General features: G+C 39.1%; 2 protein-coding genes and 1 long non-coding RNA gene across 4 annotated transcripts in view; all 3 read left to right on the top strand.

The window, feature by feature from the left end:
• Positions 1 to 5,815, top strand: part of cab39 (calcium binding protein 39) — an 18,284-nt gene extending 12,469 nt beyond the window's left edge. For both annotated transcript variants that reach the window (XM_037776141.1, XM_037776142.1), the window contains exons 6-9: positions 660 to 719; positions 2,054 to 2,119; positions 3,472 to 3,615; positions 3,698 to 5,815. In XM_037776141.1, the coding sequence (XP_037632069.1) occupies positions 660 to 719; positions 2,054 to 2,119; positions 3,472 to 3,615; positions 3,698 to 3,886 (459 nt within the window). In that variant the 3' untranslated portion in view covers positions 3,887 to 5,815. The remainder of the gene's footprint in view (positions 1 to 659; positions 720 to 2,053; positions 2,120 to 3,471; positions 3,616 to 3,697) is intronic.
• LOC119491899 overlaps positions 1 to 15,554 on the top strand; it is a 25,515-nt gene extending 9,961 nt beyond the window's left edge. Inside the window, exon 3 of the long non-coding RNA XR_005207671.1 lies at positions 15,298 to 15,554. This is a non-coding gene — a long non-coding RNA (uncharacterized LOC119491899). The remainder of the gene's footprint in view (positions 1 to 15,297) is intronic.
• On the top strand, positions 7,246 to 11,772 carry itm2ca (integral membrane protein 2Ca). The gene is made up of 6 exons (XM_037776153.1): positions 7,246 to 7,516; positions 9,430 to 9,573; positions 9,764 to 9,952; positions 10,698 to 10,808; positions 11,336 to 11,486; positions 11,653 to 11,772. Exons 1-6 carry the CDS (start codon positions 7,421 to 7,423, stop codon positions 11,742 to 11,744), a joined length of 783 nt encoding a protein of 260 aa, XP_037632081.1. The 5' UTR covers positions 7,246 to 7,420; the 3' UTR covers positions 11,745 to 11,772.

The following is a 15,554-nucleotide window of genomic DNA, read 5'->3' as shown; positions in this document are numbered from 1 at the left end:
ATGTCGCCCAGTGTTTCCCAAAGTCCAAGATGACGTCTTCAAATGTCTTGTTTTGTCCACTACTCAAAGATATTCAGTTCACTGTCCTAGAGGAGTAAAGAAACCAGAAGATTTTCACATTTAAGAAGCTGGAATCAGAGAATTTAGACTTTTTTTTTTTTCTTAAAAAAATACTCAAACTTATTAATCGATTAGCAAAATAGTTAAACCACTACCAGATGTTTGCTGATTGTCCAGACTTCTATCAGAATATTAATTTTAAATCTTATGCTATTTGGAGAAACTTTAACACCACTGCTTAATGAATACCTAGTGGTCAGATTTTAATCCTGGCATTAAAGCTAAGATTTCTTTTATTACAAAGCAGTTTTTATTCAGTCCAATAAAGGATTAATTTGCTGACGTAATTGCAACAGATAAACCAGTCGCCTTATGTCTTTGAGAAGGATTATGTCCAGAAATAATACTGTAACCCAAAACATTTTTTCTGTCTAATTTTAGTTTTTTATTATTATTATTATTTGAAAGATTATTTCTGTATGTGCTTCAGTTTGTTGTACCTACAGTGTCCTAAAAGGAGACAAATGTGACCAGGCTAAGTGATATCCATTAGGTCTGAATTTATCTCTCATAGTCTGCATTGTCTATTCTATTTCCAGGACCTCCTCACAAGACACAAGCTACTGAGTGCAGAGTTTCTGGAGCAACATTATGACAGAGTAAGTCCACACTCAACTGTAACCTGGTATTTAAGAAACAGTGGATTCACCCAAAGTGTGATAGAATTGCTTAAAGTGGCCATGACATCATAGAGGGAAGAAATGATGTATCCTTACCACCAATGTTTATTGGCAGCTAAACGAGTAGATAACAGTTACGAAAATGTATTTTGTTTTAAATATTCATCAGTACAGAGTTCATCTCAACACATCAATGAACAAAGAATAATTAATCAATTATTAATTACTCTATAGCTGCTGCTTTATTAGTGGTGGAATGTAGCTAAACTTGTTTTACTCAAGTGCACTTTTAATATACTTTATTGAGTATTTCCATTTTCTGCTACTTTATACTTCTAATCCACTACATTCAGGGAAATATCATACTTTTTACTCCACTACATTTATTTAAAACTTATAGTTACTAGATACTTTTTACATTTAAAAAGCATGTACGCTTATTTGATATGATGCAGCACTACTAGGATCTCAGGCAGGCAAACTCAGTATCTTCCCTTATATCTCTTCTTAAGACTTTTATCTTATGTTTTTTTCTTAACTGATGGTATATTGTTGTAGCTATTTAAAGGATTTTATCTTGTTTATATCTTAATCTTTTATCGTGTTATTATTGTAAAGCACTTTGTAACTTTGTTTTTGAAAGGTGCTATATAAAGTTATTATTACTAATCTACACCGTAATAAACAATGTATTTTGGCTCCACATTGATGAACTACAACATTAAAATGCTCTTACATGTACTCATTAGTGATAAAAACAGAACAATATAATATTCTTTGATAATATAACACTTTGAAAGGAACCATTCTGCTCTAATGAGTACTTTTACTTTTTGGTACTTTAATTATATTTGATGCTAATACTTCTGTAACATTTTGAATGCAGGACTTTTACCTGTAATGGATTATTTTTAGATTGTGGTATTTCTACTTTTACTTAAGTAAAGGATCTGAGTACTTCTTCCACCACTGCTTTATTGCAGTGGAATTCACCATGTTTGAGACTACTATTTCTACAAACTGTTGTCTTTTCAGCAGTTATATGTAAATTAAAACTGTGGCAGTCTGGGTGTTTGGCATGCTAGCGGTCTCTTTCCTTAACAACATCAAACCGGCCATTTGGGACATAATTTGTAGGCTGTGTACACAAAGTAGCCATCAGTCTGTGAGGGGGAAATCCCTTACTTCCCTATCATTGTGTTTTGATACAAGACACAGATACAATTGTGAAAACCACAACTTGACGCATTTAGATGACTCTTTCTCTCTCGTCTCTGTCTTCTCTCTCTCACTATCTCTTCCTTTCTCTCTAGTTCTTTAGTGAATATGAGAAGTTACTCCACTCAGAAAACTACGTGACTAAAAGGCAGTCCCTGAAGGTAAGGACCCCGGGTCGGTTATGTCAGTAAACAGGTCTCATGTAGTGGTGTAAGAGAGCTATTTAAAGATGTTGTCTGGTCAGAGTGTTTGGTTTCTCTAAAAACCATTCCACCTCCAGCACCGTGTTGTCTGACTGCCATCTAGTGGTAGGAGCACGTTATATGTTTGACATGTCAATATCTGGTGTTTTCATCACTTATGTATTTGACTATATTTAGTGCCTACTTTCACCTTAATCTGAATAACATGCATGTTGTAGTGCTGAAACCACATCTGTAATCCAAATGTAAACAAACTGGCCACATTATTACCCACGATTGAAACCTGCTATCTCTGTCAGGTTTTTAATCAAGGTTATTATTGATGTCTGACATTTAAGGTTGGTTAACACTAGTAGTGTTTGTACATGAAGGAGTTAACTGGCCTGTTTTAAGTTAAAATGCTGTTTAACATTTAGGTAGGCCAAGGAAGTTATAGATTGGGGCTTTAACCCTTAAAAAAGGATCTCCCGCAGGCAGCCCCTGGGAGATCCTGTTTAAATCGATCTAAAACAAAAGCCATAATAGATAGAGCATTCATTCTTTTTGCTGCAGAAAACAAAGGCTTTTGTCTTTTGTGTCATCACGTTATACGATCGTAAAGGCGTCATTACATTACGGTACGGTACATGCAGTACAAAACAGGGTGAAATGCGCCGGTAGTGCCAGAGTATTGCCCCGTAATGCCCGCGGGAGATTGTTGTTTGCATGATCCTGTTTAAATCGATGTAAAATAAAAAAAACATAATAGCTCACGTGATCATGTTGTTTGCATGTGATGACGTCATTACTATCAAAACGCACATGATCTGCTCATAAAAATGAGCAGACATCAAAAAATAAAAAATGTGCATAGTTAATTTTTTTAATTTAATCTTGCATTGTTAGTAATTACTTATAGTGTTAAGACATATTTTGTTCATGTTTCTACATTTAGAAATATTTTGGATCAATTCGTTTTGTGTTTATTTGGTAACATTTTATGAAAAAACATGTCAGATTTTTGCATTTTTTTTAATTTATTAAAGAATTTCAATACTTTTATAAATTATTATAGTTTATTGACTGACATATCCTTTTAGCTTAGGTTGTACACATTTGAGGGATATGAAGCAGTTGAAGATATTCCAAGAAATGACATCACAATAAGCAAAAATACCAAAGTAGGCGCTGGCGGACCATTTCTATTGCAGAGTTTAGAGGGTTAAGCAGTGAGCCTGTCAATTTGGCAAATCTACAACTGTCTGTCAGTTTAACAAAATGATATACTCAAATTAATATTTATTTCTGTTTCTCGCTGTGAAATGATCTAGTTACTGGGGGAGTTGCTTCTTGACCGACACAATTTCACCATAATGACGAAATACATCAGCAAGCCAGAGAATCTCAAATTAATGATGAACCTGCTACGGGACAAGAGCCGCAACATCCAGTTTGAGGCTTTCCATGTTTTTAAGGTAAAAAATTAAAACACAGTTTTGACCACATCAAAGAGGTACAACATCTGCACATATTAACATCCTCTTCCTCAACGACCAGGTGTTTGTGGCCAACCCCAACAAGACGCAGCCCATCCTGGACATCCTGCTGAAGAACCAAACCAAACTCATCGAGTTTCTCAGCAAGTTCCAGAACGACAGAACGGAGGACGAACAGTTCAACGATGAAAAGACTTACCTGGTCAAACAGATCAGGGACCTCAAGAGGCCTGCCCCCCAGGAGGCCTGAGGAAGGGTGCAGGAGTGGGGAGGGGGAGGAGCCACCAGGACCATGTCTGGACAACATCCAGACCACGTCTGCTTAACGGACCCATCAGCAGCTGCTGTTCTGGTTTCTGAACAAAAATTGAGGAAACAAAAGAAAAACCAACGTACCCATATCAACTCATCAGGAAGTCGCCAGCTCCTCTGCTCCTCAGTGAACATTTGATTACTTTTTTTTCAGTCTTTTTCCTTCAAGATAATTAAGAAAATAATAGATGCTGCTGCTTTCTTGCACATTGAGACATGTTAGGTATATTATAATGACACAACAGTCCATCAAACATAGTGACAGAAAATGTGCAGTCAAAGTAAGGCAGACATCCTGGTAGACACACACACACACACACACACAAGTAGACACACGTTTACACACACACACATATATGTATTACATAAAAAAAACACATACTGCAAGAATATCAGCTAAAACCTTGTGATGGAAATGGTACGAGCAAGTTGAACATTGGTGTGTTGGTTGCATGCCTTGAAATGTGACAGATCCATGGCTGTACCCGGCGTCGGCTCTGTGATGGCCTGCCCAGTCTGGCTCCCATGTTCAGTGCCACAGACTCGGAAATTGCACGTGCATCACAGCGACCGCTACCGTTCGTATCTACGCCTTCATCCGATAAAGCAACAGTGGTTCATTTTTAGCGATTTCGCAGGGACGAGCTCTCCGATGCCATCACACAGAACCATTAACCTCCCGTGTGCTTTGTTACGACGCAGCACTTGAAGCACATGAGGAAAGGGTAGGAGGGATGTACGGTATGAATTTGGTAAACGCCACAGAGTTGGGTCTCTTTATTGTTTTCTGGGACAGGGTGAACATGTACATATGCCTTTTTTTTTTTGCTTTGTAGATTTTTTGTTTAACCTTGACATATGAATATATATTATATATATATTACCTTAAACATCACGTTTTTGGTTAATTGTAATCAAATTACTTTCTAAACCATAAAAGAAACAAGTTAAGTGACATTGTTTTTTTTTTGCATTTCATTTTACTGCTGAAATGGTTGCTGTTGGGTTTCTTTGTACATAACTTAAAGGGCCAGCTCACATTTAGCTAACCTATAGGATATTAACAATTTGTACAGCGGAGGAATGTCATGGTATTAGCTCTGGATCTGTTAATCCTCTTTTTATTCTCCGTCTACATTTTGAGTATCTCTCAGACTGCTGAAAACGTGCAGGAGGGGATTGGGAGAGCATTAACTGAAACATTAAAGCCTGTGTGTTTGTGCACTTTGTGAGGTGCTGAGCGATGAAAATCACCTAACTGGAGTCGAGGATAGCGGGGCTTTCCCCCCCTCCTCTATTTCATTAACTTGTTTTTTCCTCATGCTAGTGGCCTGGGAGTGCTGTGTGGCCCCGCAGTGAGTGTGCTTCAGGGGTGAGCTCATCAGGATATTGGCAACTCAGCGCACTATTCTTACTTTTCCCCCTTCTCCTCATGTTTGAGCCTTTCTCTTCAGAAGGTTTATAATTCCAGTACAATTGTGAGCGTAAAGCATTGTGGGTAGCAGAGCACTATGTTGGATTGTTCTCATGGTGCTGAGCAAAAAACTGATGAAACCACAGATTTGTTAATTTACGGTAAATATGGCAAATAAGAAACCATCTCAGTGCAGACGACAGCACTCCTCCATTCGCATTGAACATGCATGTTCCTCCACTGGCTGTGCATGATGCTGTACTAAAGATGTTGTACTGGAATTGTTTCTTTTTTCCAAGTATTTAACAACATTGAAATGTCAAATTGAGCTCTTGGCTGTGTGCTGACTTTGACTCCAGGTTCAGCATAGAGCGTGTGGGTGCTTTCAGAAGTGTCAAAGGCCTGGGCCCTACAATCGAAATAAAGAAAAAAAAACATTTGGAATAAAATAAAGCTGTGGTTATTTTGTTCTTGTCTAAAGAAATAACAGTTGTCAAATGTGTGTTAACATCGAGGTATGCAACCTACATCAGCTTGGTATATTGAAATGGGACCCTTGAGGCTCTGTAAAGCCGAGAGGAGCTGTAGACTCAGGTGATAAATCTCTGTAGGTCCATCACTATACGAGTGACCTATAAAAAGCTATAAAAAGATCCATTAGAGCCACTTAAGACCTTTTAATTTCACAATATCAAGCTGTGTTTTAATACTTTTAACTAACACTGTAAAATATGACTGTACATTTACAGTAAATTACTGGCTGCTAGTTGCATTACTTTCACAGTAAGATACTGTATATTTTATACAGTAAGTTATTGTGAAATGAATGACAGCTGTATACTGTGACCTCACAGTAGTTATCCCAGTATATTACTGTGATTTAGCAGTACGCTGGTGTAGAGTTACTGTATTTAACTAACTTTACAGTATGTCATTAAAAGGTCCTAGTATAGTATGCATACCCAATGTCATAAAAAAATGTCATTGTATAGTATGCCATAAAAATGTCAAGTGTCATACAAAAGTCTAGTATAGTATCCTATAAAACCTTTTAATAGACTTTTTAACGACATACTATATTATGAAATTTGATATGATTTATTTTATGACATATTATACTATGACTCTTGACATTTTTGGGCATACTACACTGACTTTGACAGTAAATATCATATTACTGTGATTTAGCAGTACGCTGCTGTAGAATTACTGTATTTAACTATAACTTCACAGTATGCCAATAAAAGGTCCTATTATAGTATGCATACCCAATGTCATAAAAAATGTCATCGTATAGTATCCTATAAATACTTCATAATATAGTAGGCATATGTCATATAAATGTCACAGTCATAGTTGATATGAAATACTATATTATGACATTTGATGATTTTTTTATGAAATACTATATTATGACATTTGATGATTTTTTTATGACATACTATATTATGACATTTGATGATTTTTTTATGACATACTATACTATGACTACTTATATGACTTTCATGACATATACTATGACTTTTGACATTTTTTGGCATACTGACTTTGACAGTAAACGGATTACTATCAGATTACTGTGATTTAGCAGCTGTATTTAACTAACTTCACAGTAAACATCTATCAGATTACTGTGATTTAGCAGTATGCTGCTGTGGAATTACTGTGTAAACACTATCAAATATTTGACTACATTTACAGTGAATTTCCAGCTACTAGTTAGTGGAGGAATATTAAGTCTTAAATTGTTTTATTAGACTAGAATAAATCAATATAAAGAATTGGGTGCATGCAGAATTAAACTGCGAATAGCTGCTAAAATTGTGTGAATTGTGCAGAAAGCACCGCACTAGTCCTTTAAGGGCAGATATTACAAAAAAAAGGAAACAGCACACTTCCGGTTGATAGAGACAAAAACAGAGAGAGAAGCAGCCCAGCGGTGAGAAGAGGACGGCCCGTCGACGAGGTGCAGGGCTTCTTGTTTTCAGACAGAGAAGGTGGACCAGCAGCAGCAGATAACACAGACAGAGACCTGCAGACAGACCACCACACTGAGACATGGTGAAGATCAGCTTCCAGTCTGTGGCGGGACAGAAAGTGGAGAAAGAGGAGAACGATGGCGACAAGACCGAGATCCTCATCCCTCATCCGATGGTGAGTCTCCTATTATTTCTGTTATTATTAATAATAATGCCTGTCATTGTCTTTAATATGATATGTAATGTGATGCATTGTGTGCATGTGTGCATGTTTTCTCCTCTGCATGGTTGTTTCTGCAGGGCAGCCTGCACCTGCACAACAGCAGCAGCAGCAGCAGCAGCAGCAGCAGGGGGATTTTTTTTGACAGCATCTTTCGCCATTTGGCTGCAAAACAAAACATGTCATTGCTGCGCCACTTATTGAATGTGCAAATGCATGCTCTTTGTTAGAGGATTACAAGCAATTTAACAATGCAAAGGATTTGTATTGGTGTTTGCTTTATATAAATAGCATGCATTTCCTCTGATTTAACAAGAAAAAGCAACCCCTAAGCTTAAAAAAAAGGTAAAATGCCAAAAATGCACAGACAAAATGGCAGATGGAGCGCATGAAAGATTATTTTTTCACAGCTCTAAATGAGGCAGTCCTCAACTTTGCAGCATCCCAGCATCCTCCTATCAAACATACATGACTGAGCCCTGAACATGATGAACCATAATGGAATATAGATGACATGCATATGAAGTGAATATTGCAACAAAAAAAGAAAGTGCAGAGCTGGAGTGGCTATGTGTGACTTTGAAAATGTGTCCATCATCTGAATGTAATGAACAGGAGATGGACAGGACAGGCCTCATGGTGTGTCACGCTCTCCACTGGTGTGAAAGAGCCTCTATGTGTCTCTCAGTGGGGTGGGAGAACACAAAGAACTGAGTCTCACTGAAGTGTGTGTTTGCACATACACAGTTGTCCTTATGTGCCCTCTGTTTCCAAAGAACAGCGTGCTGCTGAGCTGAAATAAATGTTCCTACATGAACAGCATGTTCTGCAGAAACAAAGCTTTTTGGTGTCATCTCTTTTTTTTTTTTTTAAAGGATTGTCATAATTTGTCTTTGAAGTTTCTTAAAACAGCTGTGTCCCTGCATGCACACAATCATCCTTCACAGCTCCAGCTAAGAATAGCAGCCATTGTTCTTTCACGAAGGAGATTATTTTACCTGCCGCAAGCACTCAGCAGTACAGCACTCCTCTGTTAGTCATTATTTTTTTTGTAAAGGGAAGCGCTCAGTGAGTGGTTACTATCTGGTGTTGTAGTGCCACGCTTGCCAACAGATGGGCTGCGAGACTGGAGGCGTCTGGGAAGATTACTCACCATCTCTCAGTCAGTCAAGTTTTCATTACCAGGCGCACCGTCATCCTTTCCTCTGGCCGGGCTCGGCGCTACTAATTCCTGGTTTAAATGCGGCGTCGCCGTTTATGTGAGCTTCTATTTTAGTTGATTTGGGTCATCATCATCAGCTGCTCGTCATGGTGAAGATGAGTAAGCTGAAAGTTGGATTGAAGCAATGCTTTTCTGTGCCCATTTTGAAGTATAAAAGGTACAGTGTGGAGGATTTGGTGGCATCTAGTGGTGTGGTTGCAGATTGCAACCAACTGAGTACCCCTCCGCTCATTCCTCCCTTTTTGGCTGGACCGCAGAGGGCCAGCCCTTCAGCGCAAACGCAAAAGCGAGCAGAAAACCAGCGAACAATCAGGTGCATTCTACGAGAGTGTACGTCACGTTACCGCAGTTTCACAAGCGTGTCGGAGAACTATGGTGGCCTTCAGGTAACATAAAAACGTAAAAGACTCTCGCCAGTGTTTGGTTTGTCTGAAACATGGTGGACTCCGTGAAGAGGGCCCGCCCTCTATATAGATATGAAGGACTCATTCTAAGTTAACGAAAACACGATTCTTAGTTTCAGGTGATTATACACTAATGAAAACATAGTTATGAATATTATATTCCATTTCTGCTAATAGATCCCCCAAAATGTAACACACTGCTCCTTTAATATCTGTGTGTGTTGTGTGTTTTCCAGGATGAGGATGAGGATGAGCTGGTCCTGCCGCTGCGGCCCAAGAAGTCTCCCCTCAATGGGCTGTGCTGCCTGACGTTTGGCCTGGTCGTGTTCATGGCCGGTCTGGTCCTTGCCTCCATTTACGTCTACCGCTACTACTTCATACCTCATGTAAGACCTGAGTCTACTCTACTACGTGTTGTATGAGTCTCAGATTGCATCAAATACTGTATTCCTAAATGAAATGATGTCCTGAGTGTTTTTATTCGAGTCATGCTGTAACAGAAGGATATTCTCGCTACAGATGTAGTGTTCCAGCTGGCGCGTTGATCCAGATGTTAATTTGTGTGTTTGTGTGCAGATCCCAGAGGAGAACCTGTTCCAGTGCGGGGTGTTTTATGAAGACTCGGTGTATGCCCCGCTGCGTGGGCGTCAGGAGCTGGAGGAAAATGTCGGCATCTACTTGGCCGACAACTATGAGAAGATCACTGTGCCTGTGCCTCACTTCGGAGGCAGCGACCCCGCTGATATAATCCACGACTTCCACAGAGTGAGGACAAACACACACACACTTGACATAATACAACTTGAATAGAGAACACACACAAAGTACACAGTTAAATCTTTACTACAGGTAACTCATAGTTTTACATTTTACACAAATAACAGCAAAAGAAAAGGAATATGTAAAGAAAAATTTAATGTAAAACAAAACTACTGTCTACAGCCATGCTAGTATTTTTATTTAAGAAAAAGAACATTATTCAGAGATATATAACATAGAGCATTTTCACTTTCTCCCACTCCCTGCTGCCTAGACAAAATAATGTATAATGACATATTTACACAATGGAATGATGGTTAAAAATTGTGTAGTAAGATTAACAAAAAAAATGTAAATAACAAAAAAATAAAAATAAAAGATAAATAAATAAATAAAAAATAAAAAGCCAGGATCACAAAATTAATAAAATAAAACATACATACAGATTAATTAATTTAAAGTTTTGCATAGGAAGAGATGGTTAAACATGCTTTGAAATATGAATGAAAATTTATCATGATGAATAAAATTAACACGCCTGTCTAATTTTGGGGAAGGGTCTCATGTTGTATGGAATTTTTGGGTTGACCCTGTAATATTTTATCTTTTTTCGAACTTAAGAAATAGCATCATGTCTACAGCCATGCTAGCGGCTTTTTGAAGCTATACAAAAAAACAAAACAACATTAGCAAAAAATACCTAAGTGCTTGTCTTTAGAGTTTGTCTTTGATAAACTGCTTTATTTTCCAGGGACTGACCGCCTACCACGACATTGCTCTGGACAAGTGCTACGTTATTGAGCTCAACACCACCATCGTGATGCCTCCGCGAAACCTCTGGGAGCTCCTTATCAACGTGAAGGTAACACAACAACTGCAATCTCAACAACTCGACAGCTAATTGTCTTCATGAGCGTTATTTTCTCTGGTATTCATAGAAAGGAAAGGCTCTACTTTTAGCCTATTTATCCAAATGAACTATGAAATGGTTAAGATGTTCACATTTGACTTTACAAAAACTAAAATCTGGTCTCAGCAGAAAGCGGCACAGTGAAATTCATCCAAAATAGGCAGCGCTGGAGGCTTTGTGATGTACACGTGCACTGCACTAGTAACAAAATCTTGTGTGGAGCACTTTATATTCCGACAGAGGGGGACTTAAATATAAGTGGATGGTGCGACACGGCTAATGAGTTATAATAGCTCCCTCCATTTTGGCCTCTCCAGCTCTTCGTTACCTCAAATGTCACATAACTGTCGAGTTATGTGTGTCTGTGTGTGCAGACACTCAATGGAGTCTGTTTTTGGACTATTTGGCCCCCTTTAGTGTTTACTGTTGGAAAACATATCCCAGTGAGCTTGTTGTTCTTGTACCTGCGTGTCTTGCAGAAGGGAACGTACTTGCCTCAGACCTACATCATCCATGAAGAGATGGTGGTGTCTGGAAGAGTGCACAACATGCGTCAGCTGGGACCCTTCATTTACCGCCTGTGCAACGGGAAGGACACGTTCCGCCTGAACCGCCGTGTCACCCGCAGACGTAAGTTGTAGGTTAATGGAGGGATCAATGGAAACATGTTAAGAGGTCACATGATGGATGTCTGTGTTTTAATGGATAGAAACAACTTTGTAGTTTTAGACTGTTGTGATCAGATTAAGTCACATCACCGGTCCCCTCTCTGTGCCTCACTCCGTTTCCTTCTCAGGCATCAACAAGCGCGAGGCGAAGGACTGCCACCACATCCGTCACTTCGAGAATACATTTGTGGTGGAGACTGTTATCTGCGATGAAGAGTAAAAACACGACGGCCGTCCGTGTCATCCCGCCCACACAAAGGCACATCATCTCTAGCCACTGTAGCATCCTCCTGTGGATCTGATCACGTCTGAGTTGCACTTTACTTGTGATTCTGGTTTGATGTTGTTATTTCTGCCTATTGTTTAGTTTCTTTCCTATTTCCCTAAGGTAATATTTACCCTGAAGTGTGATGCAATACTAAACCGGTGGTTCTATCACAGGATTTTCCTTGTAGCAAAGTCCTGTAGCCAATAATGAATTATAATTTCAAGACCTCTCCTCTTCCTCCGGGGATTTGTATGACGGTTACTGTCGTTGGGGGAGATGACCGTCTCCATGTGTCGTCAAGGAGACTGTGCTTTTGTTTTTTCTCCTGCCCTGGAGGTTACTTTGTGTCTACTAACACAATCATCTGTGCAAAGCATGAAGCCTTGCATCTCTGAGCAAACATTATCCATAGATTTCAATAATGATCTTATTTTCTCTCATGTTCTCTGTAATGTAAACATGTAACTGCTAATGACTAGTTGCTTGCTTTGCATCTTTATCTTCTTGCCTGCCTGTTGCTTCCTCGTTTCCCATTTCTGCTTTTCATTTCCTAGAAGTTCGAGAAGGTTGCGTTGGGCGTTAGTTTGCATTCACTTTTTTTGTAAAGTATTCCATCTAGGGCTGTCAAAATGTACCTTAAAGGGAGATTTGTCAAGTATTTAATACTCTTATCAACATGAAAGTGGGCAAATATGCTGCTTTATGCAAATGTATGTATATATTTATTATTGGAAATCAACTTACAGCACAAAACAATGATAAATATTGTCCCGAAACCCTCACAGGTACTGCATTTAGCATACAAAATATGCTCCAAGCATCACATATGCTGACTTGACTATGACTTGCCCCCAAACTGCATGTAATTATCATAAAGTGGGCATGTCTGTAAAGGGGAGACTCGTACCCATAGAACCCATTTTCATTCACATATCTTGAGGTCAGAGGTCAAGGGACAGTGACAGTTTTTCCTCGCCAAAATTTAGCACAAGTTTGGAGCATTATTTAACCTCCTTCATGACAAGCTAGGACATAGTTGGTACCAATGGATTCTTTAGGTTTTTTAGTTTCATATGATGCCAGTATCTTCACGCCAGCTTTAAAACGGAGCCCTCTACAATCTAAAAATCACAAGTTAATGCATTAAAAAAATAAGTGGCGTTAACATGTTATTATCATGTTAACTTTGACAGCCCTAATGCCATCATAATTTAAACTGGTGAAGACATCTTTATTTTGGATGCTCTTGTTTGTCATCAGCTTTTCTCTTTGCCTGTTTTTTTTTCGCTCACTCTTCATCAATGCCTTTGTGAATCATTTTTAAAATACTGTCTTTGTTTTCCCTTGCATGTGTTTATCTATAAGAGAAAAAAAACAGCACTGGTAGAATGTTTTGTAAAACAACGTTTAAAGCCTTAGTCCAGAGTCAGAGACTGGACTAAAGTCAATACTACTGAAAGGGAGCATATTACTGTACATGGTATGTTAGTCAAACAAAACCAACCTTGATCTGTATATTTTGTCTGCCGATGAAATCATGAAATCTGTCTGTGAATAAAGTAGTGACAATAACGAGATATCTGTTGATGCTTCATTCATTTTTAGACCCTCAAACCTTTGGCTAAATAACCCAGCAACATTATTATGCTGCAGCCATGCTTTAATATTCCTTGTAATCTTCACAATACATGATATCATTTAAATTCTTTGTATTATAATTTTTGTTTTGTTTTGTTGCAGCAGATGTGAGATTATTTATTATTTATTGTATTATTGTTTTATAAACTATTGTAATATTTGCAGCTACATGTTGAGAGCCTGCAGTGCCACCAACTGGACATTCAGCCATCACCAGTTCCTCATGTTTCCAGCATCAGTTAGTTGAGTTGAGCACATTAATTACAAAGAGATATTTAAATGAGATGCAGTTGAAAGCGCCAGAAAAAAGCTTGTAAGTGTGAACTCAGATTATTTTACACAAGAATTAAGTTTTCACACTCAATTTTGTAAATCTTTGAGCTCAATGATGAATAAGCCTCCTGCGCTTTCCCTGAGAGGACACACTGAAGCAGAAGTGCACAGTCAGCCTCAGGCCAGTTTCTAGCCTGAGCTACACGCTCGAACAGCAAGAAAAAGGTGTCTGGATCTTTCTCATTAAACTTTGGTAACAAGCGCAAGTTATTCACATCAAAACGATTCACAGAAGACCTGGGCACCTGTCCGCCCTCATTCTCACCAGACAACACGCCATCTTTGATCATAGACAAACGATATCCCTCCATGTTTAATCTTTCTGCCTCTGATTGCTGACAGATTCGCTCTACTTCGATTTGCTTTTTAATTTCCAATTCATGTTTCATTTTGTCATGTTCAAGCTGCAGCATCAAAATCTCCTTCTGTTGCTCAAAAGTTAGTCCTTGAGTCTGAAAGGACATAGCAGAAGGAATTGGAGAAGACTTCTCTTCATCTCCGGACATAATTCCTATTTCGATTAATTTTGATTTTATAGACTCTTTAATATTTTCTTTCATACGCTTGTCTCCTACAACAACCACTGAATAATGCTCGGCAATCAAGAGCAACTGCTCTTTTGTGCAGGTATCCAGGGACTCCAGAGACGGAGCAGCAATGAACGCCTCAATCTCAGACATTTACAAAGTCAAAAAGCCAACTGACAACTGAGCAAATCCACCGTTACGCACACAACCGCACCAAGCAGACACCACAATGTCTACTCCTGCGCTCAAAGAGGAATACTCCTCAACACGGTTTAGAGTTTCCCCGCTATCTAAAGAAAAACCCAGCTAACTAAGCTCATCCCTAGTCTTCATGCAGCTACTTGCGGTGGGTATTTATGCACTGAAGACCGCTGGCCCAGCAGAGCGACTAGCAAGCTAGCAAGCCCCTGAAACCACGGATATGCTCCCGTGAAGCATGGAAGCTTCAACCACTTTTGCCACAGCACTACAAATAAATCAGCTCAACGAACCCAAAGGGAACGTCGCTACAGCCTACAAGGGAAAACTCTGCACCACTTTGCAACAATTACGCACAGAGCAACTCGCAAGTGTCATCTGGACCAGCTGATCTAAGCGCAAACAAAGACGGCGAAACAAACTCCTCTCTCCACAAAATCCAGGTAAGAAACAACTACAAATCCAAAGTCCTATAAAAGTCATTAAATTCACCCTGTAAAGCATCCCAAATACGTTGTCCTTTCCCTCAAAACAACATTCGCGCACACAAGGTACTAGGTAACAAAGGAACAAGCCGCGCGCCACGGGCGCTCCAAACAAACTTTACGCACGCCAAATCCTCTGAAACACACGAACAGGCCAAGATCAAACTTCTGCTGCAGACAGTTTTTACCGTTTTAACTGACCCAAATGGTCCAAACAAGTCACAAAGAGCGCAACTAATTACCAAAGTGCCCAAAAGCACAAAAACACTCATTACCAGATCTTATCAAAAAGTCGCGGCACAAACGGGAAAAAAGCTGGACGAGCCCCCAATTTGTCATAGCCCGGCTCCTAGGCCATGACAAATACGGGAAAGGACGCAGTGATTGATTGTAAATTAAAGATATTTATTACAAATAAATTAAGGATATACAGAAATAACTACAAATGTGGAGTGTGTCAGTCAGTAACATCAGTAATGTAGATGTGGATGTGTGAGCATGATGAAGTGTGATGTGTTGTGAGTGGAAACTAAAGAAAAGCCAAACAAAGGCAGCCCGGCAGGTTCTGACAGGGATGAGTC

The sequence above is a fragment of the Sebastes umbrosus genome, chromosome 7 (genome assembly GCF_015220745.1).
Source record: "Sebastes umbrosus isolate fSebUmb1 chromosome 7, fSebUmb1.pri, whole genome shotgun sequence".
Lineage (NCBI taxonomy): Eukaryota > Metazoa > Chordata > Actinopteri > Perciformes > Sebastidae > Sebastes > Sebastes umbrosus.
Note: the sequence above shows the minus strand (reverse complement) of the source record. Positions and strands in the feature narration are given on the sequence as shown.

Coding starts and splice junctions, on each gene's coding strand:
- itm2ca (XM_037776153.1), top strand. CDS start 7,421: ATGGTGAAGATCAGCTTCCAGTCTGTGGCGGGACAGAAAGTGGAGAAA. Junction 7,517..9,429: donor TCCTCATCCCTCATCCGATG/GTGAGTCTCCTA, acceptor TTCCAGGATGAG/GATGAGGATGAGCTGGTCCT. Junction 9,574..9,763: donor GCTACTACTTCATACCTCAT/GTAAGACCTGAG, acceptor GTTTGTGTGCAG/ATCCCAGAGGAGAACCTGTT.